General features: G+C 37.4%; 1 protein-coding gene across 7 annotated transcripts in view; it reads right to left on the bottom strand.

Moving 5' to 3' along the window:
• rbms3 (RNA binding motif, single stranded interacting protein) overlaps positions 1–26,353 on the bottom strand; it is a 359,271-nt gene that overhangs the window by 221,705 nt on the left and 111,213 nt on the right. The window contains exon 1 of one of the 7 annotated variants that reach the window (XM_088602085.1): positions 9,151–10,170. The exons of 5 other annotated variants lie outside the window; for them this stretch is intronic. In XM_088602085.1, coding sequence (XP_088458211.1) covers positions 9,151–9,225 — 75 coding nt within the window. In that variant the 5' untranslated portion in view covers positions 9,226–10,170. Of the gene's footprint in view, positions 1–9,150; positions 10,171–26,353 lie in introns of those variants that run through there. One more of the 7 variants, XM_088602084.1, reaches the window with a different exon arrangement.

The raw sequence follows: 26,353 nt of genomic DNA, 5'->3' as shown, positions 1-26,353 counted from the left end.
AAGAAAATCTGCTTCAGTGATCCCGTGCTTTTCCTAGGCAGAGAACTGATTCTTAACTTGTGTAGACCATGTGCTGTTTTAGGATTTTACAAGGGAGGATTGCTGTCTAAGCCTCTCTTTCCCAAAATAGATCAATCGTAATTAAATTTCTATCTCGATCTAGAAACACCTTTTAGGTCAACAAGTGGTCTTTATTAATGACAGGAATAAATATAAATTAGCTGGCACTGTGTCACTGTGCTTGGAGGTTAAAGTCGTGTTTACCAAACAAACCATAACCCTGCAAGTTGTGTTCCTTGTAAGACACACATATACTGTTCTGTACATGCCTTTCTCAAGGAAATGTTAGCTGTGTTACTATGATGAACGCTAATGAGGGCAAAACAGCTGCTGACTGCTAACTTTGACTTCATATTCTTGGGTGGACTTTAAACATTAAGAGCGAATTAATATTCCTATTTTAATATAATATCTCTATATACAGCTTTACACCTGAAAACATGCAGTAAACCTTAAAAAATAAAATATTTCCATCATACCAGCTTTGCATGAGTAATCAGCAATGACAAAAGACATCTAAGTTTTTGAGTATGCATCTTTGCACATTCGAATTATTCAAGGCTCATTTTAGTGCAGAGTTTCTTATCGTTTTAAGTACTTACATCTTGTGACTAATGAAGGTGTTTTCTAGTTTTGTAATTACAAAAGGTAATTACTTGCAGCTGGCATTATGCAGTCTTTCTTGTTTAGCAAAACCTTATAAGAGAGCACATGGCCTACAGTATATAACAGAAATTCCACATTACAATACTTCAGATTGTATAAAAAATAATAAAATGTGTGTCTTACTAAACAAGCCATTGTGCATTCTTAAGACTGAACCTGCATTAACTATTATATCTGTAATCACAGGACTGGAAAATCTCAGGCTACTCACAGAGAGACCGCCAAGTAAATTATTCTGATAAAATCAGGATTGGCACGCAAATTAATATTGTTAGACCAGAACAAAGAGGTGTTTACGTACAGTAAGCATAACCAGGGCTAAATCTTGAAAATTTAAACCACTCAGCTAAATTGGTAAAGATGTTTATTTATTTTATGCTTTGCTGAATCGGATACCTCTAACTATAATTCACATTCTAGTGCATACTAATTAACTTCCTTTAAGAGCACACAATAGCAATAGCACACAATCTTACTACTGCTTGGAAGAATGAGTGTCGGTGAATGTCTTTTCTAATTTCTAGAGCAAAACTGTTTCTATGAACAGAAACAAAGGAATCATAGGAGGTTTGGCGTAATATTCAGTATCGTATTAGCCGGCACAAAATCATGTTTTATGTTCTAAAGCTTGTGGTATGGCTGTAAGGGAGAGTGAAAATGCAAATCCCTTACAAATGTATTGTAAGGGTTTCAATCATTTATATTACCAGAACATCCCTGATTTCCAGTTATTCTCTGGCAGTGTCTTCTTCAAAGGCAAATTATTTCCTCAAGTAAGGGATTAAGGAAAGATTTCAGCATTGTAAGCTCAAAAACTGATTTTATGTTTTTGGCATTGTTTTGAAATTAGCTATTTAATGGTTCATTCTTATCCCTGCCTATTTATGGTAATAGCATGGTGTTTCCCAAATACCCCACATAATCTAAAAACCCTAGAGTGAGCAATATAGCCACTTTAAAACAAACAGCCAGTCCCTTAAAGACCTTAAAAGCTGGACATTAATTGCCTAGGCAATTAACCCCCCTAAAAAAGACATTTCTCTTCAATCAACATCTAGCACAACAGTACGATCAGTAAACTACTCTTAAGGAGGCTCTACAAAAATGTGTTTCACAAAGAAGAAAAGGTAAGAAGCGACAATAAAATGCAAATGACAGTGTATTTTATGCACTGTAATGCATAAAATACCTCCATACGTATTATAAAGTACGTATGGAGGCAGCCAGTCATATCAATGCAGTACTGTACAATCTGATTTAATTCTATGTCCTATTAGAATGCCTCCATCTTTGCCCTAGTTAAAGCTTATGCTCTGTTACCTTGCAACATTACTTTGCTTTATCACGTCATATTAGGAAGCACAGACAGCAATTTGAAGTTAAGGGGTCACTATACTAACTTATTAGTAATATACCCATAATACAACAAAAGGAATAGTTAAAAAAATCAAACACAGAAATATTAATATTTTAAGCCTTCCAAACAGCAAAGGGTTATTTATGCTCTTGACTATCATTAGAAATAAACCACAGACTTAAGAAAGTAATTCATGGGATATAAAAGCAACTAATGGCACAGCTTTTTCTGTGTTAAAATCCATCATTTCGGTTTTAGAACATCATAAAATATTTAAAAGTAATAACTTCACCAGGGCGTTAAGTACTAATTTCTCATAGTGTAGTCTATACGTGTGCGTCAATAAACCTACAGTACAAATAAACCTACGTACAAACATGGGCTACATTAAAAGTACATTCATATGTGACTGTCCCATTTCTTTTTTGTAGGTTTTACAAGTTTACATTCCCCTTTTTCTACATTTATATTTCTCTAGTGGAATTTAAGTAGCCTGTGAGATACTGGATATAGGCTGTATTCATTTTTTTTAAACTGTGGAGTTTAATCTTCACGTGACTTGTTATTTTTTGCCTTTTTTGTTTAGTTTTTTTTTTTAAGTTTTTGCCTTAGCTTTACGAATAAACGATTCTAGTTACTCATAACATTCCCGATGATCATTCACGAAATAGACAAAAAAAAAATCCATTATTCACTTCAGAAATAGAATTCTTTTCAGAGACAAAGGGTGTCCTTCCTGAGCACATCGGGCTCAAGGGGGCTAAATTATCCCATATTACAGAACGAGCAGAAAAGCGATGATAAAGTCAGTTTTGAGGCAGCTGGGAGGGGGGGGCTGGGGCCGCCATGCTTTTTTACTTCTAGCAGATCACACAAATAGAGCTCTCCCTCAAAGTCTCAGTCCAGCACGCAGGCGGCCGGCAGGGGTGTCTGAAGCCAGGGTGAGTCTGACGAAGCTCTTCTTCCACCTGACCCTTCCTTCACACCGGGCGTCGACCGGGCGCCGACACGCATGCGGTGACGCAGCCCAGCCCGATTGCCAGCTCGCTCAGATCCCTTCCTTCAGAGCCTTCTGTGCTTCCAGATGGCTACGGCGTGGAATGCAGAGAGCAAGCTAGAGGGCCTGATTGGGAACGAAGCACACTGCAGGGAGGCTGCCTCAATAGCTGGTGAGTTTCAGAGACCGGGAGAGCCGAGAAACATACTGTAGCTGGGTAGGTTACAGAGTTAAGTGTCCCCGTTACCACGCCTAATTTAAACACTGCATTGCGATGCAATTTACTGATTCACTTCATAATCCTTGATTAGAACCTTCATTACAGCACCGTAGTGAAAATAAATCACTTGTTTACAACAGGCCTGTAACTTTAGATCTCAAACGATTTGCATCTGTTGTTACTGTATATTTGACGATGATATACTAGACATTAGAGTTCGTACTGAGTGTTACATATAAACTGTATATGCAAAGGCCCTAGCGCTCTATGTGCAATTGAATATACTGTAACACAATTGAGTAAGAACTGTATACAGCCATGTTGGTGAAGCACATATACCAAAGTCTTTCATTCAACTGTTGGATGAGGTGCTTCGATCACTTAATTCCTAACTACCAAATTAGCTAAATGGACCAACTGGCTTCCTTTCATACGTACAGTAAGTACCCTTGTGCTCTTATAATGTAAACATCACAAAGACAAGCTGTAGGAATCTCCTGCATTACAAACCTTTTTTTTCTTTACAAACTGAAGCTAAATTGTAATACAACTGAAAGAGATGGACAATCGTGCCATATATATAACAGCCAAAATGTTCTTTTTACTTTTCAGTGTGGAATTAACCATTACTTGTTCCAAATTCAGTACTGTATGCTTCTTAAACTACTAAACTATGTATAAATAACACATCTAAACACATGTCTTAATTCAGTGTCTAAATCACCCTAATGTACTGTGGGATACCATTCCTAGGAATGCACAGGAAATATGGCTTATGTGGACATTGACCCAGGTATTCCATCTACTTCCAAAGGTGCTTATCTGTGCCATACTAAATGGTGACTCTGTTACAAGGACTAAAATCAATGGAAGACCAGGATAAGATACCGAATCTAGCTCACATGTGACCCCAGTCATATTCTGTGCAATCAGGGATTCACATCTTTATAGACTGGAACAGCAATATGGACATTTCTACATATACATATGTAATATAAAGACATAGTTCAAGTACAGTAGGAAGCTGTGTCAGCATGAGTAGGCTGCAAAGGAACAGGTAACGGGTTTATTCCATGCTGATTAGAAAGGAAACACAACGTTTCGGATGTGGAGCCACAAATGTATATAAAGTACATACAGTAGTAGCAGCAGATCAATGGCTCTTAACTAAAAACACATTTGTTGAATCCATAATTCAGGTGATCTTGATCTGTCCTAATATAATTTTATAGTAACAAAAAAAGAATCAAGTTATCAGAGTTTCTATGCTGGACCACAATATTTGTTGCAGATCAATTTATATTGAGAATAATCCAAAAATCAATGAAATCACAGTATTCCAAGGGAGATATGAACATGATGGGTCATTGCTTTTCTCATAAAACCATTACAGCATTTAGCTTCATGTCATTACGATTTAGTTAAGCTGGTGACAATTAACTTTTCATACTACATCAATGAGTTTGATCTTCAACGATGCTTTTCAGCATGGGCCAAACAGATTTCAGATTTGAGAGTGCAAAATAGCATTTCAAATTAATATGGCTGTGGGAGGGGATGCAACCACATGGTTAATTCCCCCAACTGCAGCGTAAAAGATCTCTGCGGGACTTACTCTGCCAAATATCAAAATGATTTTTCTGCTCCTTTGTTTTTGTGATCCCTGTCTCCGGTTGGTTTAATCCTATAAATTGCTCTATAATGGCGTTCACAGGAATAAAGGGGTTTTCTTCTTCCACTTCATGACTCATTGTCAACTAGTGTTCACCTTGGTCCTGAAGCTGTTCTGTAATCAAGCTTTCGAAAGGGGCTAAACAAGTGTTAAATAAGGGTATCCTTTGCTCTTACCCAGCACGTTTGTTAAATGAGGATTCTAATCCGTGATTTTGGGGTGGCAGAGTCAGATCTGGTTGGAATGGGGTGCTATTGAAAGTAGGTGGGGAAGAAAATGGAATTTAAGGCATTTAGCATTGATTATTTTTTTGTTCTTTTTACGTTTTTGGAAAACTAAATAAAATCCGGTTCATAAAACAGAAAAGTGCCAAAATGTGCCGAAATAAAATGACATTTAAAAAAATTCCACGTTTGATTTCAAAATTGAAAACTAAAATAAATATCTACAGTAGACAACAGACCAATTTCATCTCACTTCTCAGTGGATATTAATACAATTATTTTGTTTACTTGATAAGCCTTACCTTTCACAGATCATGATTTACATTATTTGATATGCTGTTTATTTTGGCATTAGGCTTGGTATTTGGTAATGTCAAATAACAGTCAATTAATTTAACCAAATGTCCAATGAATTAGTTTTCCAATGGAACTACATCTTGGTTTGAATGAATAGGAACAGGTTTTGTAATTTGTCTCAATCTGAATCAGAACGGGTTTTGTAAATTTTCTCAATTCTGATGAATAAACTGTATTTCCACTTAAAATTCCATAATTAAGTGTGTGTTAAGACTGCATTATAAAATGACTAATTATAATAGAATTGCTCAGTAAAATCCAAAGAAAAATTCATTTCAAATCTAATATATATTAAACATGCTTAGCTAAGCAGAGATACTTGAGGTATCATGATGCAGAGATAATAACAGTATTGATAATGCTAATGATCAAACATAATTGTAACTTATTTGGAAATTAATGTATTTGTACCATAAACATTCTGAAATTAATGACTTTATTGAAAACATTTTGAATTTTTATATTTCTGTTTATCTATTACAGCAGACTGAGTGATAAAACACTATTTAAGTCAATTAAACCTAGAAATTGATCTAAGACAACCGTTTATATAAACTCTTTATACTGTATAAATGACTAATCCCGATAATAGACATCTTATATAAGACTAAGAACACAATTATAATAGATGGTTTAAAGATGTATCTTCGTTTCTTTCCCTTTAATGGAGTATAGACCATCGATGCAACTGACCAGAATATCTACTTGAACTTCAAGCATTTAATTAAGGATTCTTGAAAAAGCCTTGACTCTTATTACTGGAAAAATAGTCAACCCCTTAAGTGTACAGGATCTCACTGTTTCTTTCCTTTTTGTAAAATAAATGTTAGGATTAACTGGACACTTGGCTTTAGCAGATAAGGTACAAGGTATTCAATAAAGGTGAATAGATTCATTAATAATAATATATAATCTACCTTCAATATTATACCTTGGACAATTTGGAACTCTGAAACAACCACATACGTGTAAAATACGTCTGCATACAGGTATGTGTAGAATATGAGAGCCCTGTACATAATATGTAATTTAGAACATATTGCCCCTAATTTTTTATTTTCTTAATATAAGCTTTTTGGGTCTGGTAACTATGGTACCTTTTTTGGAAGCATGTGAATCCAAAATATTAAATGTCCAACTGAGCAATATATAACTGAGCAATATATTACTACAATACTGTATATTGATTCAAATATGGAAAAAAGGCTTAGAGAACATTATCTCATGCTATAAAAACAGTGCTGATAAACTCAACAACGTACCACATTCATCAGGTGAGACAAAAACGCAGAAGCCAGACATAATATGGTGTGAAACAATGCATGTTTACTACACCATATGTAACCTCAAATAGTTGTTTTATGGTACAGGTTCCAAAAAACACAGGAAAGCTATTGTCCTTTTCACATGTTGCACTTTATAACAACTCTCTGAAATGAATAAAAATGAGTTTCTGCAAGTTCAGTTTCCTTTCTGTCTTTTTGTGCAGAGTCTGGCTTTTTTTGCTAGTGATTGATGACTATACCATATGGAAATGCACATCTTCATCTTCATATACCCATGTACTGTACATACTGTAGCTAGATTTCATTACTGAAATTCCCATGATTCAACTACAGCATAAACCTGAGCCTAAATGCGTGGCCTCTTGTTAATTATTCATGTTGAGGAAACTCTGAGATTCAAGCTTAATCCTTAAAAACTGTTTCATTATTGTGTTTCATTGTGCTCTGTCCTGACATAACTCACACTATTTGCTGCATCATGCAGACAAAGCTGATATCTGACTGTCACACTTCAGTTTGCTCTCACTAATTCATCTTGCTTTTAGAAATACATTTTCCTTCTGAGAGCACACTATTACAGGGTCAGCCGATGAACAGCTCTCATAAAATAAAGGCACAAAACATGAACTTGTAGAAATCAATATTTTTCACTCAAAAAACTGCACCGACTCTACTGTATTAATCAATAAGAGAACAAATGTTGTTTCATCCAGCTTTGACTTCAATTTATTACATTTCAGATTCATTCAGCGTTAAAATGTTACTACGGCAAAAATCATCCAAGTTTGCTGTGCCACAAAAAGCAAGCACTTTCTTGTACATTTCTTTCACTGAGGCTGGGCAGCATTAACTCCTCAGCTTAGATCCCTCCATTATAATAAAGTCCAGATGTTTTGTTTTTCCGTATGTAATGCAGATAGAGAATTTAACAATTTGTTCTATTTTTGGTCAAAAGAAAATAGGACAAAACAATGGTGTTTAACATTGTCGTAGCATGACAGTTTCGGTGCCTGCTGTTTTTCCTTTGTGATTGATTTCACCCTGAGAGACGAAACTACCTTCCAAGCATTTTAAGATTAAGATTAATAAGATGACATCTACATCTACGACAAAGCCTCCCAAAGCCTAGACATGTTTTCAGATTAGTAACTGCAAAGACTTTGGAAGCCTAAATGGCTGCAATTTGATACAATACACAGCCTCACTGAAGCTCTTTTTTTCCCCTTCCTCACAATCTCTCAATCAATAATCATTAGTGGCCAATGCTATTGTTCTGCTGGCACTAAAAGAAACAATTCTATATTATGCCCAAGTAGCTATCTTATCAAAGCTTTACACTGCACACGGATCAACAGCCAATTCAATTAAATTAATACATTGACTTTCACACAGTTTCGTGACATTATCATTTCCTGTGCTTGGGATTTAGCCCCACATGGGTCACGGAAAGGGACATTTATAAATTAAGAGAGAACCTGTTTGCAAACTGGCACTTGGGAATGTATTAAATGCTCACAGAGGTAAAATTCAATTTGAATCGACCTTGAAGGGAACAATAACAAAAAAAAGAAAATGATGGGTATAATGCCTGTTGCAGCATAAGGGGAGCTGAAGTGGCCATTCTATCTGCCAGGACCTCAGCTGTACAGTGACTCTAAGAGTGAAACCGGGCAGCAGTGAAGTAAATGTATTAAACTATAAATCAAGCGGAAAAGGCTAGCAGCTGCATACAGAACGTCTGGCTGAGGAGGCAGGGCCTTTCCACTGTGGAATCGCAGAGCAGCACTTGGACTGTGCAAAGACATGGAGAGAGGGGCCAGATTTACTCATTCTAAACCCATCTGAAATATCTGAAGATGCTCAACTCTTTCAAAGCCTTGGCTTTCTGGAGTTCAATTAAACAGGAAAACCCACATTTCCTCTCTCAGACAACCATGCATCGCACACGCCAGATAAAACAAACAACCCACTTTGCTCATGTCAGCAATTTTGTTGCCTAACGGGTCTGTCCGTCCTGTACAGAATGTGTACGGCAAATAATGTTTTTAACTTTCACCATGTCCTCACTGTGACAAGCAAATGGAAAAGAAACAATAACTTTAAAATCACTTAAAACAGACGGAACCTTCCTAGTTCGGTTTTTCCCCCCCCGAAAATCCAAATACAAAATGTACAAATAACCACGTGAACCGATAATGAAAGCAGAGAATTTATTTCCACTAACTAAATCACTGGCTTCAGCATGTGTACGTTATTAGAATACGAGCGGTTCAGGTCACACACAGCAGAAGAATGATGAGCTGCACTGTACCTTGGTCTGGAGATAATGAGGGTAATAGTAGGTGTACTGGGGGTACATTGGCTGCTGTTCCAAACGTTTGCCCATGTAGCTGGAATCTTTATCTCCGACGCAGGGAACTCGCTGACAGTGTTTAGTGCCCCAGGCCCCTCTTCTTCTGTACAGCACTATCCCTCACAGTGTAGGATGACTGATGAGGCGTCTGGGACTTCCTTGCCTTCTCTCGCTCACTAGTTTCAGCACAGCTCAATTTCTCTGCTCTCGCCCGCACTGCTTCCTTCTGATCCGAGAGGGCTAGCAGAGAAGGAAAAGGCAGGAGGTGCGAGCGCTGGAGGAGACAGGAGAAGGTGGTGGGTGGGGGGTAATCCTCACTTCTCTGAAAATCCGGTGCGCTTGCCTGCTTCCTTGCTCATTCCTCAGTTCCAGCACCTCTCTCTCTCTCTGTACTGCTGTACTGTGATCCCAGCTGTGAAGTACCGTGCTGTCCCGATGTCTGCCGATATCCAAACATGCACACTGACAGATGCAAACACTTGGGAGGGAGAAAGAAAGAGAGAAAAAAAAAAAGAAGAAAAAAGAAAAAAAATAATAGTAGTATATACTGTAGGAGTTGCACAGACAGTAGTTGCAGTAGTTGTGCTGTAAAACATAAAACCAAAATGGCAATAGAAAATCCAATTAGTTAGTGAATTAGATGGTAGACCAAAAAAATCCTAGATAGTGAAAAGAAATCTCTGCAGCCTGGGCTTCTTCTTTTTCTTCCCTTCTATCTGTTCTTTCTTTTTTTTTTTACTCCTCCCTTCAGCCTTTCTCAGCCTATTTGCTGCTGTCTCCTCCACACAGTGACATGGTGCTTAGGGCTTGTCTTGCATTTCATTCCGACCACCTCCTTCCCAGCCGGTAGGAGGGACTTCTGCAGCCTCTCCCTCGAGAGGCAGACGCAGTCCAGAAGGCTGCAGTATTTCCAGCAGAAGGAGCAGAGGAATCAGCTGCCTTCTCTCCAGCTGCCTGCCTGCCTCTAAGCAAAAGAAGGATCCCGATCCCCTCTACTGGCAGACCGCGGATTCACTCCTTTCCTTCCTTGGTTTATCTCTGCCTTCCCCTCCTGCATCCGCAGGAAAAAATCACTGTCTTTCTCCTACTTTAGGCTGCTCGGACTGGCTCTGCTGGGTCAGCCGGCCACCAGAAGATTCAGCCTGAAAAGGTTTCAGGTCCACCCAGGGCTTCAGGAAAAAAAAAAGTGAATTCAAAATTCCCAGACTTGTTTTTTTGTGTGAATTTGTCATTGATGGTTTCTGACTGTTGGTTGGTTTTATTTTGTTTGGGTCTTCCCCCCACGACACCCTGCAACGCACTTCTTTTGGACCGCTTGGAGGTTGCAGTGGAATAAAACGGTCGTGCTGGCTGCGTACTGTACTTCAGGCGTTTAAGCATTTTACTTCTGTACTGTATGTTACCGCCTTGTGAACCGGCCAGTCTTGCTGGGTTGGTAAATATCCGGCTGACATCTTTCAATGCAAGAGTTACACAGATGTCCAAAAGAAAAAAAAGAAAAAAACATGCGGTGATTGAGGATTTGTTTGGATCCAGTTAATCCATACTCATGGAAATGGACAACAGTTTGTATTGGCCAACCATTCCCAATCAATGGCATTAAACATTCTGCCTCCACCCACTTTGCAAGCTTCCAGGAAGAAACAAGATTTTCTTTGTTTTACTTTACACGGCATGTCTTTCTTGCAATAATGTAAACATGTCTCGCAAAACCACAGTAATATAATTAGAGACGGTGTATAAATCTTTAGAGAAGAGTTATATCACTCACAAAACACTTCTAAAGGCTTCATAACACCGCATGTAGATATTGAGCTCTGTGTACATTAAATATAAAACTCAAGTCATGTATTATTCAGTGTCCTATAAACTGACTATATACTGTACACAAAAATCTATAATTACTTAAAATGGAATAGTGAGATTATATTTCAATAAAAACAAAACATCTAATTAGATACTCATCATGTTTGCAGTCTCCCAACATTTCAATGATATTAAAATGTCCCTAAACCCATAAAACACTTTGAAAGAGGTTGATTTTGTCATACTGTATGCATTGCATTTTAACACCAGAAAAACACCCAATATATGTGAAGACCAATCCAGTATAGAAAACACTGAAAAAATTCACTCACAGATTTGGAAATGAGAAGGGTGATCAGTTCATTTATGATGATCATCAGTGTAAAACGGCAAAGCATATAAAAACAAGAATAGACAAATCCTGGGACTGATTTGCCAAACAAAGAAATCCAAAACAATAGAAGTACTACAACAGACAACAAGAATTCCTGTTTACAAACTGAACATCAAAAGAAACAGCAATGTCACATACTGTATAAGTGCAACAAGTTCACAAAGTTATACGGAAATTGACAATGCTTTGTAGTAGGGACACTGTTAGATAGTGACATTGATAAATTCATTGTGCTGACTAACATTTGTCGTCAATAAGATTTAGCCACAGGCTAGTAGTGTGTGTGGTCACTGTTCAAAGCAATGCAAGCTATACAAGAGTGATGCATGCTTTGCACCAGTTTGTAGATGCGGTCTTGTGAGACTCTGTGCCTATCGTCATATACAGTAGAGCCCAGAAAACCGAGTGCCTGTTTACTGGTCTCCGAGTTCTGGATGCCGGCTCATCCTACTACTGCTGAGTGGGTCTCACAGCTGGCGAGAGTGACATTCGCAGAGTAACCGTCACCTTGTGCTCTCTTCTCACAAGAAAACTGTTCCTACATGATCAGCATGAGGACATGTGACGTCCTGCTGGAATGCATAGCAGGAAAGGGCCGCAAGTGAGGTCCCAGGACTTGATCAATTCCCCTAGTGACCGGAAACGCTGAGACCCCCCTGCTATACACAACAGTAACCACCAACATACTGATGGCAGAAAGGTGTACAGTGTTCATTTGATAAGTGGGTTCCTTTCTGTGTCCTGTCTTGGTTCCTGCAGTGTGTCCAATCAATTCTCACTAATGAGGTAGATGCTTATTCAACAGTCAAAGTCACTTGAGTGTATCAAGGTCAGTCATGAATGATGAGTTAATTCAAATGAAAAACTTTCAAAACATTTAATCAATTCAAAATCCATACACTTTATTTCTCTAAAAACATACATGCATAAATAGACTGGGTCTATAGGTTGAGGTTTCTTTTGATGCCAGTACATACTGTACGTAAATGTCTAGCTTGGTTCTTCTAGGATCTCCGTGTAACGCTATAAACCCAGTTTCATGCTCTGTCATTCTACAAGGTCATTTCCCATTGAAGGCAACTCACCACTCCTAAAGGTTTTTTTTTTTCATTTTCAACGTTTCATTTAGACCCAAAATTTCATTTTGTGTTTTTTTTTAAAGATACGATTTTGTTTTGAGATACAATGAATCGATTACAGTATAAAATACAAACTAGGCAAACAGTCAAGACTTTGAAGTTCATTAGCATATGAATTAATGGGAGGAACTGGACAACTCTAGTTAGGCTGTTTAAGGAACAAGAATATTTGTATTTAAACACCACTTTCCTCACCTGCTGCAGGCTTCCATCGCCAGTTTTCTGTTCATTATTCGAACGTTCTCACCTAGATTGAAGTCTAAACTGTCTGCCATCTTTTGAATGAAAATGTGACCCAGTTCTCTATGCAGTTGTAAATCATCCGCTGGCACCTCTGTTTTAAAAAAATGTCATGTGTAACACAGGCACACGTAAGCTTAAAAGATGGTTATGTATGAACAGAACACAATCAGGAGTTACAGTAAATGTATATTATTAGCACAGTTTCTGCCTTAGTTTGGGGGAACAGAAACCAAATTTGTCAGCTACTGTAGCAATCTTTAACTCACATTGATCGCAATCCTCAAAATCATGCCTGCGACAGCTCAGGGTAAACCATACATGAGCACCCAATATGAAGTTGTTTAGTAGCTAATCCATCACATCTACCAATTAAATCTAATTGACTCACTGTCACGTGATCTGTCAATAACATCACGTCTTGCTCTCTACACATCCATAAATCATTTTGTACTATGGAATGCAGATCTACTGGGATTATCCGTTCAAACAAAATGGCTGAAATTTCAGTAGAAGGTTTGACATAGAATAGTTATTCTGCACAAATAAGGAAAAACACTGAGCAGAAATGACAAAAATATGTCAAAGACATTTGCACAGTTATGTAGCTGTCACCTTAACAGGAAGATTGTAACAAGCACAAGCAACATTTTTAAGGACTCAGTATGCATGCAACAAGACACCTAAACATCTGCAGACCTCAGCCCTAGATACAAGGTGACTCTAAAGGTTTTCATGCATTCTGTTGCACATAACTCATGAACCATACCACATATGTTATGGAAATTAAGGGTGCATTCCCAGAGCCAAGTGCCCAGAGGCACCACATCTCCCAAATGACATCAAGCTGAAGGAAATCTGGTCATTTTCAAACCTCTTCTGGAACCGTCGTATAAATGTCTTTGAAAACAGGCAAGAATGGTTTCAAAAATGAAACTGTTAAAACAAACCTGTCTAAATATCTTGCAAAATTAGTTTAACTCTTCAACTTAAGCATCTTCCTTGTCCGCCAGCACTCTCAGTAACTGCTCCCAGACACAGTAACACATGGTATACAGCTGTGCATAACATCCCAGCTTGGATGCAAAGAATGCGGTGAGAATTTCTTTCCTCTATAGTCCATTGCGGATGGTCATGTTATAGTAACCTTTTCAGATAATTGCAAATGAGAAGCCACAGGATTCAGATGTGACTGACAGTGCTGGCAATCTTGCAGAAATGCTCTACTAACTAGACATTACCCAAAATCATTTAATTCCCTTTTCTTCACATTCAGTCATGTAAAGTGCTTGACTGTTCGATCACAAACCTGCTGCGAAACACTGTCCTCCTGTGTGCTCCTCTTATACCACGTTAGCGATCTGCTGACTACACGTTCAAGACCCATGAGTGAAGGGGTCATCAGAAATACTGTATAAGCCACTATGATAAACACAGCACTCACAAAAACTTCAAAGTGATGCAAGGCCTCTTCAACAGATACAGATGAGCTTCGCTGCTATCCCAAGTAATGCAATTGTTTACATGGACTTGTAAGTAGAAGTTGGTTTCATTAATTCACAAAATATCATGAGGCCAACTGCCATCCTTAGTTTTATTTATTTATTTGGCTGACACTTCTATCCAAAGTGATGTATATTTGCATTCAATTATACAGCTGGGCGTTCTACTAGAGTTTCAGTGAAGTACCTTACTCAAAGGTATAACAGCAATGACTCACCAGGGATTCGAACCCAAAGCACAAAGTCATGAATTCAGAACCCTAATCACTGCACCACACTGCTTAACTGTGCAACCATTTACAAAAAAGAAAGCAGGGTACAATTAATGCAAATTTTATGAATCTGGTTGGCATGACCATGTGTATGCAAAATTTAAGCTATGTGTTGCAATGTGAAAATTATAGGCATGTAAGAAATAACCTTATTCAGCAGGAAATTAGCACAGACAGACTCACAGAAAGATATAGACATACACTGACTGCGATATAATTATGCAGAGACAAGTAAGACAATATCAGGATGAGAATAGAGCATTCAGTCCATTAGTTTAATGCTTTCCTAAACATTAGAAGATTCTTGTGAAATGTGCAAATACTTGTTGAAAGATTCCAGGGTAGGGCATCAACCAATTCATTTGGAATCAGTATATTTCATTCTGCATGTAAAAGCTGCACATTGACCTCAGATATCTTTCAGTTGTCATGTGAATTAAGAAAGCAAAAAGGGGCACATCAAAATATAATGTAATCCATAAAAGTATTTACACAGAGAAATAATGGAGGCAACTCGTGCCCTATAAAGCGATGTGCATCAGTCTGTCCTGTATTCTGTGAACTCCCACGGAGCTCCCATGGTTTTCTTACTTTACAAATATAAAGGTCAGGAGACTCTGACAGGTCTGGTCCCAGGGACTTGATATTGGATGCAGTCACCAGCCCCTAGAGACCTGGAGGCCACTTTCAGAAACCACTCAATTAAGACTGTTGCAGTACTGCTGACATTACACCAAAGGCGACTTGTAAACACATTTGTCTACCTGCAGTGCAGAGTTCATTCTGCCGATCAGTACAAATGCTTAAAGGACACTAAAAATATGGGTTTGGTGACGTAAGCACAGAGTCCATGTATGTTAATTAATAATAATTAATAATTCCTTACACTTATATAGTGCTCTTCTGGCCACTCCACTCAAAGCGCCTTACAGGCAATTGGGAGTCCCATCTCCACCACCACCGGTGTGCAGCCCCACCTGGATGATGCAACGACAGCTGGAGTGTGGCAGTATGGTCCCCATACACCAGCTCTCCGTGGGGAAGAGAGCAGAGTGATGAAGCCAGTTCAAGAAATCTATAGGAAATATACTGTAGGAAGCAAGGCAGGACTGTAGCAGGACTATAGCTTGAATGGCATGTTGTCCATCACACAGTACTTCCACACAAACACTTTAAAGACACCCATCACCCTAAAGCCACACTGCGAACTGTGTCCACCATCTGCAGCTGAGTCAATAACATTTGAAGCACAGAAAAATACTGCAGGAAAGTTATACATACATTTTGATTAGGAATCATCAATGTCTTAATAACAATTTTTGACTAGCAGGTAGTATGTAGTAGGTAGTAAAATCTATATAAAAATGGGTGTATAGTGTAGCATGGCTGTAGAACAAGGCAACCATACAGTAGCTGATGATCCATATTACTCAGACGTTTTCTTTTAATGTTACAGTAAACTAACAGTCTTAAGGGATAGAAACCCATGTCAAGATGCAATTCATTCTGCTATATCATGATACAGACATGTCATGTTAGAGAAACTGGACTTTTAACTTTAATTTTTAAGATTGTTTACTATTTTACTATGTTAAGGGGTATACTATTGTAAGTAGATACTGTACCACCATAAGTGCCATTTTTGGATGCTGTACAAATCTTATATTCTTGTTGTGAATGAATGTCTTTTAAATGAGAAGTGCTCTTGTTCTAATAATATTCATTAAGGGAATAAATTAAGTAAAAAAAATGAAAACACCCTAAAACAACATACACGTAAGAAAGGGGAGGTAAATACTGTGAACCAGCATTTTGCCTACTTTTGAAGAGCAGAGCTAGGTTGTTTCTAACATTTTTGTTTTGTTATTCAGCCAATACCTCAACAATCGGATAAGCTAGATACTGTAAATAACGAATGAAATCCCCTTGTGGCATTTTGTGACACACAAGAGGAAGGTAAAGGGTGGAAAAGAACACAACCATAAAATGCTCTAAATTCATTAAATCTTTTTTGCCAAAATACCTTTAATGTCAGTTAAAATGTTTTTCTTAAACACGGAGCAATGGTTTTACAATAAGTAAACAAAAAAAATATTTTCTCTCAAATAATGTTACCATATATTAGAACAATTTCAAGATCTAGTGCATACAATCCCAAAACCATAAAGTAAATTGAGTTCCATCCTATTTGTATTCCAGACTTGACAGTGTTATGAATTTTCCAACTCATGTAGTACTTAGTATTTTTTACTTAGTCTTTTTTATTACTTTTTAAAAATGTAGTATATGGTTATGACCTGCAAATTACAATGCAGCAGGAATACAAAAGAACCAGATGGAGGGAATTAGTGGAATTTATGAGCTGCTGGAAAGGTCACTGTCATTGGTTCTGCTACAGCAAACACTGCAAAGAAAAGCTACTAAGGGAATACAGGCAAACTTACCGAAAGACTGTGAAAAACCATGTATGATTTCTGTCATTCTTTTCTGAAACAGCACTGGGTACAGATCTGTTTGTGACAGATGATAAACCTCTAATCCTCAAACTGTAAAACAACAGTGAATACATTTAGAAAAACAGACTGATAAAAGAGCATTACATGAAAGGGGCATTAAAGGTGAAAATAGATACAATTGCTCTGAAGACTGGAAATGCACAGCAATTACGTCTCACCGGTACCAAAAAAATGACAGCTTGAGTAGCACTGTATTGGGAAATCCTTTTACCGAATATAGTATAATAGAGTCCAGTCCTTTGGTCACATTACAATACTGAGAAAAGAAGGATATCACCATTTTTTAAAAGCTTTTTACTGTATTTCTGAATTTCTGCATTTCCGAAAACTCTTCGGTTAAATCTGTAAGTTGTGCACAACTGTTGCATAGTAAGAGCAGTAAACGTAAAAGACTTTGTTAAAGTGCTGTGACTTTATAAAAAGCCAGAGTTGTATAACTGGACCACAATCGTTCATGTCATTTCTCTTTGCTGGGTATCAATACGATGTACAGTAAAGCACATGAATAAACCTTTGCTGATGTAACAGTTTGCTTGCCTGAAGAGTAGGCAACACAAATTTCAGTTTAGTCCCCAGTTACCTGCTATTCCTTTGTAGTATTATTGTAACTTACTGTTTTTTACCACACAATTTAAAGATAACTCAAATATGGAAATACAGCGTGTTATAAGGGTAGTGGATAAAATCGATGTTACCCCCATCCAGAGTTATTTTTTAAATGCTATAATAAATAAAATTCAAATGACCTCTAGAAAATGACCTCTCCTTGATTGTGAAATATGTGTGTACTGTACACTGTAGGTACACTGTAGGTAATTTGACATTGTGAGTTCGTATAATGTGGAGTTACTACTGTACATTTTAAATGCATTCTTGAGCTAAACCAGTCAGCGGCTGCACCTCCTTGTAGACTGGACCTGTTAGATCTCCGCAGATAAGCAGGACTGGGCCTGCTCTGCAGCGATGCAGTCCCTGCCTGGGAGCCCTCTAAGGGTAAACAGGTTGCTTCACATGTAGGTGTTAGCAGTCCAATAGTCTGTTGTCTTCCATCTTGACCAGACTTTCCAAATCTATGCCTCAGCATAGTGTCAGGGTACACTGAACAAGGAACTGTTTTTCAGATGAAGTGTTAACCTGTGACTCGGGCTCCTTGTTCACACTTTATGGTGGTTTTATGCTTCTGCCTATGTTATAACAGGCATGGGTCACCACAATTGTTTCTTTTATTATCGTGAGATAGAGCTCCAAATGGATAGAGTTTAACTGGAAATCAACATTTTTGTTACAGTATATAAAATACATGAAAAATACATACAGCAATTAGTCTTTGTTTGATAAGACTTATATTCTCATACCTGTGTGCCTTGTTTCATGAAGCACTAGATATCACAGCAAACCTGTTCTGAACACCCAACCATAGACTTGACATAGTGAAGTTACTGTATATGAACATTTGTGCAAGCAAGACAGGATATGAAAACAAATGAGAAAACTGAGATATAAGCCACGATAGTCGTTTACTTTTATTAACTGTAAGTACTGTAATGGTATCAATGCACACAGGGAGATACCCAAGTGAGAAGCTTAAAAATATGAAACAATGCAATGAGAGAAAAAAAGGTTAGTTTTACAAATGATGCCAGTGAGCAACAACATCCAATTCAACATCCTGCCAATATCACAATTAATCAGTGTGGATCGGCGTTATTTTAAACGATTTTATAGTGTGTGTCAAAAGAACAATACCCAATATTCTGAGGTTCATAAAGACATTTTCTTAATATGTTAACAGAAGTGCATCTTCTACTGACCTCTAATTTATTTTCACAACCTAAGAGGTGACTACTAATATAACTAAAAGCCATATGGAAACACAGCCTGAAATATTAATGGTGTGAAGAATCTGAATAACAAAACCAGTTTGCACTCCTGGAAATACGTTGGAAGAGTCATTCAGGTAAGTCAAACGCATCAAAGAAAGACAGAGAATTTGTTGATATTTTGTAAAACAATACGTTAAAACTAGATTAAAATATTTTTGTATTTTTTTAAAAACATAAAAGGTTCATTCAAAGAACACAATTTGTGAACAGTATAGTGATCGTGATGCAATTACAACAAGCGACAAAAAGCAGGATTCCTAAGACACGGGGACGAAGTTAAAATCACTGGCTGATGTCTGTTGCACAGATTTTGCTTCCTTGGGAAGATTCTTGACAGAATGTTGCGTGAATGTTGCATATGCACATATGTCCTGCTTAGGAGTTTTGAAAGCAGGGAGGCTGTTATATTACCCAGGACACAAGAAGCTCAGGGAAAGGTTGGCTGTCTTCTCCCTGTGCATTGACAATACATTGTGAATTTGGGTTTCATTACAGGAAACGCACATTGTTATGCGAGAACCATTAAGATGCTTGAGAAGCCAACCCAAACGTACTAACGTAAGCTCTGATTTCACATCAAAATACCGTATTAATGAATATGTTGAAGTGCCACCCATACAGCCACACCACAAGTCACATACTGTAGAAAAAACAAACATGACAGTTAGTTATTTTTCATGTTTTCATTATACAGTCAAAACTGCTTAACATCACTTATGTTGAAGTCACATTCCAATTATTTTCATCAACTGAAAATGGCAGTGCAAAAATGCAGTATTTTCTTAACAGTATGAGTTAAAATCCTCATAAATAATTTATTTTGCTGTCATACTCCAGTTAATAGCAATGCAATTGCAGAAGGGAAGTAGTGTAAATAATATATTGTAAATGAATGCAGAACTTAATAGGGTCTTGTGAGTCCAACTACAGGTTTTCAAGATACAAATGTGGGTTTCAGCATTTGGAATACAGAAAGCTACTTACTTGAAATGCCAGAATTAAAGTAGTGTACAGAATATCACTTTTTCATCCCAACAATAATGCGGGTGAAAAAGCTAAGGTTAACATTTTGTTTAACATTTACTGTATATCAAACCTGACGAGAATAAAACTCTCAAGTAATTAAGAGCACAAACCATCGAGTGCAGGACACTTCAGACACTAAGAATCCAGAAGAAGACAAAAGAGAAATTACAGGATTTTCTTATTTTCTTCCATAGCACTACCAAAACAACATTCAAGAAGGTTAGTCATTTGATTATTAACCAATATAACACTATAGGCATCAATAATTGAGATTACTGTAGACGTTTTCCTCAATCTGATCTTATTGATCATTACACCTCCTGATGGTTCCCTCTAACAAGGCACTAATTTGACTAAACATTATCAAACTACTACAAAAAAGCATGTGTTGTTTTCAATAAATGGAGTTACAGTAACGTCAGGTGTGAACACAGCTTAAACCAAGGCAACTTCTTGGTGGAGGAAAATTCTGTATCCACCATTAATACACTACATCTTTCTTAAGGATGAAGTCTTTGCATCTTTGTGCACACAAAAATGAATATTTCAAACAAGGAAGAAACAATGAACTTGGTAAATCTTGGTAAAGCTTGGTAAATCAAGATATCCACTCCCTAAGAACTGAAGTTGCATTGAGGGACAGGAGTTTATTTACCACATGTACTGTACGTTTACATTGGGATTCACATTTGTGTTGTTCTCCCAGGACATGCACAGTACAATAGACAACACTTTCACACAGTGTGCACAGTACTTTACAAACAATGACAGTACCACAAAGCACAATAACATACGTCAGGTATTACAGAACAATAAACACACAGGACAATAAATAAATGGTAGCCAAGTAAACAGTGCAGAGTACTGAGGTGCACTGAATTCTGAGGCATTGCGCAGTCAGCTGTCAATGATGTCCATTGCTTTAGGGCAGAAATATACTGGTAATGGTAACCCCTACAAAGGGTCATAAACCGTTTTAAGAAACATGTCACTCCATGTAAACTCCTCCTGTTTGGCCACTTAACTCCAATTTAACTTTACATGTGCACTTATAGTACCAATAAAAAGAACAGATGTACTGTATAACAGCACTTCCTTCATGGACTCATCTTACTGACGAAGGCTCAATAGCCAAAACGGTCTATTTCTCCTTCGTACTTTTTGCGTGCGGAGTTAATGTTTACTTGTTCCATAACATTAGGGGTGTTTATCTTTACAGAATACATCGAAAAACGAATACAGTATGTGCACCCAAGAAGACAGCTGGGACAGCAACAGACGAAACCGTAGGCTTTTAAAATGGCCACAGCTCAAACCCTGCTTTGAGGAAGAGAAGAGAATTTGAGCTTTAATGAGGCACCTCATGTGACTGAAGAAAACGACAACCCGTCTGTATGCTGCTTAATGAGGAATGAGCCAGGGAGCTGCTGTAAAGGTGAGGATAAAGTGGAGGGGAGGGATGCAAGAATGAAATGAGTCAACATGAAGAATGGTATTTACATGAAAGCAGGTGAAATTGAGCAAGATTAGACCTCCTCTTGAACTTGTGTTGAAAACTCAACAGGGGCATTTAGTAGTGTGCGTGTGAAAGACAAGCTTGTGTTTAGGTGTTTCTTTCTTTTCGTACATTACAAACAATACATATCGTACAGTATATACCGCTTATACATTAAAAGCAGACAGCTTTGAAAGATAAACATGACATGTAATGAATGTTTCTTTATGTTTTGGCTGTCACATCATCTGTAAACAGGTTTCTGAAAAGTTTGTATGTTTGCTCCTGGGTATGTGAGATTAACAGTATTATTTGGTAGCTGTGCTACATAGTTCATCTTCCAGTGCTAAATTGTATTTATTGTATCTATATTATTTATTGCATCTTGCAATAAAATGGGCAGGCACATGACGTTTGTAAAGAACTTTTATTAACAGACATTAAAACTAGTGATTTTTGCACAATATTTTAAAAAATCCCCCCCCCCAAAAAAAAATTCTAGAGTGGTATAAATTGTATAATGTTTCCCTTTTAATTTAAAGCATCTGTAAATAAATACACCCTCAGTTTCTTCTTTTTCTCAGGCAAGGGTAGTTCTATGGGAATGTTATATGTTCTTACATTTCAAAGGAATTTTAATTAACTTGGAAAATTCAGTCACACCAAAGTACAATGTTCTCCACTGTCCCAGCTGTACAGCAACACATGCTTGAAGGCGATTGTTATACATTTGAATTACTGCCATTTCCATTTGAAGAAACTGTTTTTTTTCCACATCTGAAGCCAACTTGTATCCGAATAATCCTTTTTCACTGGAGGACTTAATCCTATATATAAGTGATTGTTTTTAATCAATTGTGATTCTACATTTCTTAACCATATAAACCTATCAAGACTTCATAACTCTGTGAAAAGGCACTGGCAAATATCAGATTGTATCAGATCACATCAGCATTTATAAACCTGTGAGGTAAACAATGCAAACTTAGCTGACAAATGAGATGATTAACCCAAGGTCTTGTGAAGAATTGTATGTGTACTTCTTCCAGATAACCCTTATTTAAACAGTGATATACAAGACTTATAAAAATAGATGTTACTTTTATATATCAGTATAAATCTATTAAGTACAAAAGCTGATAGATGTTGAGACAAATTCCTTTACAGCTGGTTACCAAGGAAACAAATCTCAAAGCAGTGAGGTCAAAAACTTTTATGAAGAGCCTCTTGATGTTCTGTAATTTGTCTGGGTTGGAAAAAGGTTAATAATTTCAAGCTTCCGTGGAGATACTTATCAAGTTCACCAATATAGTATATTAAATGTTTGAGTTTGAGAATAAAAGATACAATTACTTCATCCATCCATCCACTCATCCTATCAGCCACTTATCCCTGGTAAGACAGGAGGTCAGAGCCCATCAATTAATTCATATATCTAGAATTTTCTTTTAAACCCGGACAATCAGGGACAAAGCAATGCTAGTTACATTAAAAGTTTAAAAAATATCAAAGAACACTGCCATGACACACCCTTTGAGGCAGAAAACTCACGAGACAGGATTACATACTATAACAGGTGTAGAGTCAAGCAGACAATTTCACCGAGAGCCCCTACAGTACAGTACAGTCGGGTTCTTGAAGATCTTTCAGGCACAGCGCCACAAGCACATTCCTGATTTGGCACTTGTTTTATGTTCTACGTGCTGGGTCAAGTCAGTAGTCCACTGTTTTCAAACTCTTCCTTTACCAATGCTTTCAGATAAGTTTACCTCAAATTTCATTTTGAAGGTTCCCCTCTCAGGCGGGTAGGATGTACAGTAGGTTCAATCTGGTTGTTTAGAGCAGTAATTCCCAAGTGGCCTTGGAATTTGGTCCAAACAGAATCCAAACAGGTTTTTTAAGTCTCTTTAAATCAACGCCTTAAGAACAAAGATAAAGAATAAACTGTTGCAGTTATACTTCTCCCCAGCGTGTTGAGAAAATGTTGTATTATGTCATAAACAGCAAATATTTGATGGGTTGGAAAGAGAGGCCATGATGGAACATGGACTGAGAGGACTGGAGTGTAGGGTCCCCTGATTTAGGGGATACAGTTTTACTCACAAACTGGCAGCAAGGACCACCAACTGAAGACATTGCCACCATGTTGCAAAAAAGACATTGCTGCTCTATGTTCTGTCTAGAGACCAACAACCAGATACAATCCTGGACTTAAAGAAATGGCCTACGCTGGCAGGCTAAAAGCACTGAATCCATTTTAGCCTTGAATAGTAATGGTAAAAGTTATGAGGGATCTGATCCAAGTATACAACAATCCTCAAAGGCACTGATAAAGTCAACCCAGTGGACTTCAGAATAAACAGAGAATCACAAACTGGATGACATAAATGGAAACTACGTGGAAGTGTCATTAAAACTAATTACAAGAGAGAAAAGGGTTGTGGGAATATGGAAAAAGCTACCCAGTGGTGCTGTTGAAGCAGATACCCTGGCTTATTTCAAGGAACGACTGGAGGAGATCCCGGGATCTATTAGCTACAAACTACCAGACAGGCTGGATGGGCCAGATGGCCTCCTCTCGTTTGTAACCTGTCATACGATCTTATCTCGCCACTGTGTCTCTTTAAAGCTCTCTTCTGTTCGGCCAGTTATGGAAGTCTTGGCGTACTGTATATCCACTTAGGTGCTCCCTGCTTTCTTTCCTTTGTGTGTGTTTTTAGGTGTAAGGAAGCGACAACTGTCATAGCTCAATGTTCTGAGGGGCCACATTACAAACGGGTTGAGGCTTCACAATAGACACCAGAAAATGCACCATCACACAATATTAAATTACCCCTGATGCCCACAGTCAATACCTCTCTTTTGGTGAATAAGCATACCAGGATTTTTAGTAGGTCAGATGAGTTGGTGCTACTGTGTATATACAGTATATACAGTATAAAGCTGAGCTTATATTTTACAACACAGACTTTTTCAAATACCACTTAATTCTGGACACCTTCCAGTACAGCAACACATCTCTTTGTTTAACTAGAGGTGTTAAAATTTCCAGCATTATCAAAACTTTCCTCACCTATTCTTAGCACCTTTTGGGATAATCTGATGCATTAAATGAAATGTCTTTGCTACCACAGAAAGTTAAGCACCTACGCTATACCACCCTATAGGGCAAACATCTTGTTTGTGTTTCAGATGCCCTAACCCACTGTCAGATCCTTTGCATTTTATTTTTATCAGAATTTGGCAAGTAAAGTTTAATTACTATTACTATTTATAAAACATGTACAGTCAATAACTCACATACGGTAGAAATCTATGCCTATACTGTCTGATACAGTTTCCAGTCTACAACAATGCAAGCAGTTAACATTATTTTCTTTAAGGTTTATGGTGAGTAAACATAAAATCAGGGCACATATCTACATACAGTGCAATTAATTATCTCATCTTTAGAACAGTTTTGTTAGAATAAATTGTTCAGATTCTGTGCAAGATTAATTTCCTCTACAACAAATTTAAGAGAGGAAGCAAATTGGTCAGATAATAGACATTGCTACAGTATGTGTAATTGAATTTGCAGATATACGTACAAGGTTATCTAGTAATGCAAAAACACAATTAATGCATAATATGAAATAAGGTCCTGTCAATATCAGTTTTTCAATGTTTTAATTTCACAGTGCTCTGAGTCACAATACCACTTTATTTTTAAGATCTAGGCATAAACTTAAAATTTGATTTTGTTCTAAAACTTAATTTAATATTATAACTAGAATTAGAAAAGACGAGTTCACCTTTAGAATATACAGTACAGAATAATTAAAACATGTTCTAGCATTTGCCTGCATGTGTTGCATATACAAGTACTGTATATGGGTCATAGCAAGCCCAGTCTGTTGGCCTAGTGGAAAAATTGTACAGAAAAAAAGGTCTTTTTGCCAGGATACATTTAATCAAGAACATGAACTGCATTAAGTTGTGGCCAGCTGTGCTTCACTACACGGTTTTTCTTTCTGGGAGGCAAACCAATAAATTTTAATAGAGTTCCTCCAATATTACACAAAAAATATGGGGCTCCATTAGTTTAATGCCAGCTGCAGAGAAATTTGCTCTAGCAGTAAGGGAAGAAAATGGCTTTAGTTAAGCTGTTTTTTTTTTGTTTGTATTAGGTCTTAAGTAGTTTGGTTTAACCATTCCCGCATTTCCAGGGTCTATTTTATAAAAAAAAGGACGAGATAAAACTTCTCCGGTTTTACACACAATCACACTGTCTGAGTCTTCTAACAGTATGCGAGAGGAAAAATGCCAGGAGCTAAATGAAATCCTTTATTTACACTGGTCAGACTGTGACATACTGCAATTATCAGTGGAATTAAGACAGGAAAATAAACAAAGTAAGGTATAAAGTAGTCCGTTTTTAAATAAAAAAGACTAAACTTAATATTTATCTACCACTCTCTCTTCATACAGTATGTGAAATGTCTACTTTTAAGTCCTATCAAAAGCTGGGGATATGCTTTCTCACCATATGGAAAGGATGTTCTCCTGGAGACCTGCCAGAACAGTCTCTTCCCAAGTATGACACCAATCCTAGTTGGCTTCTTTATCCTCTGGCATAAAAGGCCACTGACAAAATGCCAAGATAACACTAATAGCCGCATCCTTCGCGTCCGAAGTCAAAATTAAAGTGTTCCATTTTACACTCAGTGCACTTATTTATTCAACAAGGGTTCACACCAATGCTTCAGTAAGATAACAGTACTGCAGTATTTTATACAGTGTACTTTCCCTCGCTGTGTGTACTGTACGGGACAAATGAACATCTTCAAAACTAGCAAGGTGATTTGTATTTGGATTTTTAAGTAGAAAAGAGTAAAATAATTGATTA

This window comes from Lepisosteus platostomus, chromosome 12, assembly GCF_059453375.1.
Source record: "Lepisosteus platostomus isolate fLepPlt1 chromosome 12, fLepPlt1.hap1, whole genome shotgun sequence".
Taxonomy (NCBI): Eukaryota; Metazoa; Chordata; class Actinopteri; order Semionotiformes; family Lepisosteidae; genus Lepisosteus; species Lepisosteus platostomus.
Note: the sequence above shows the minus strand (reverse complement) of the source record. Positions and strands in the feature narration are given on the sequence as shown.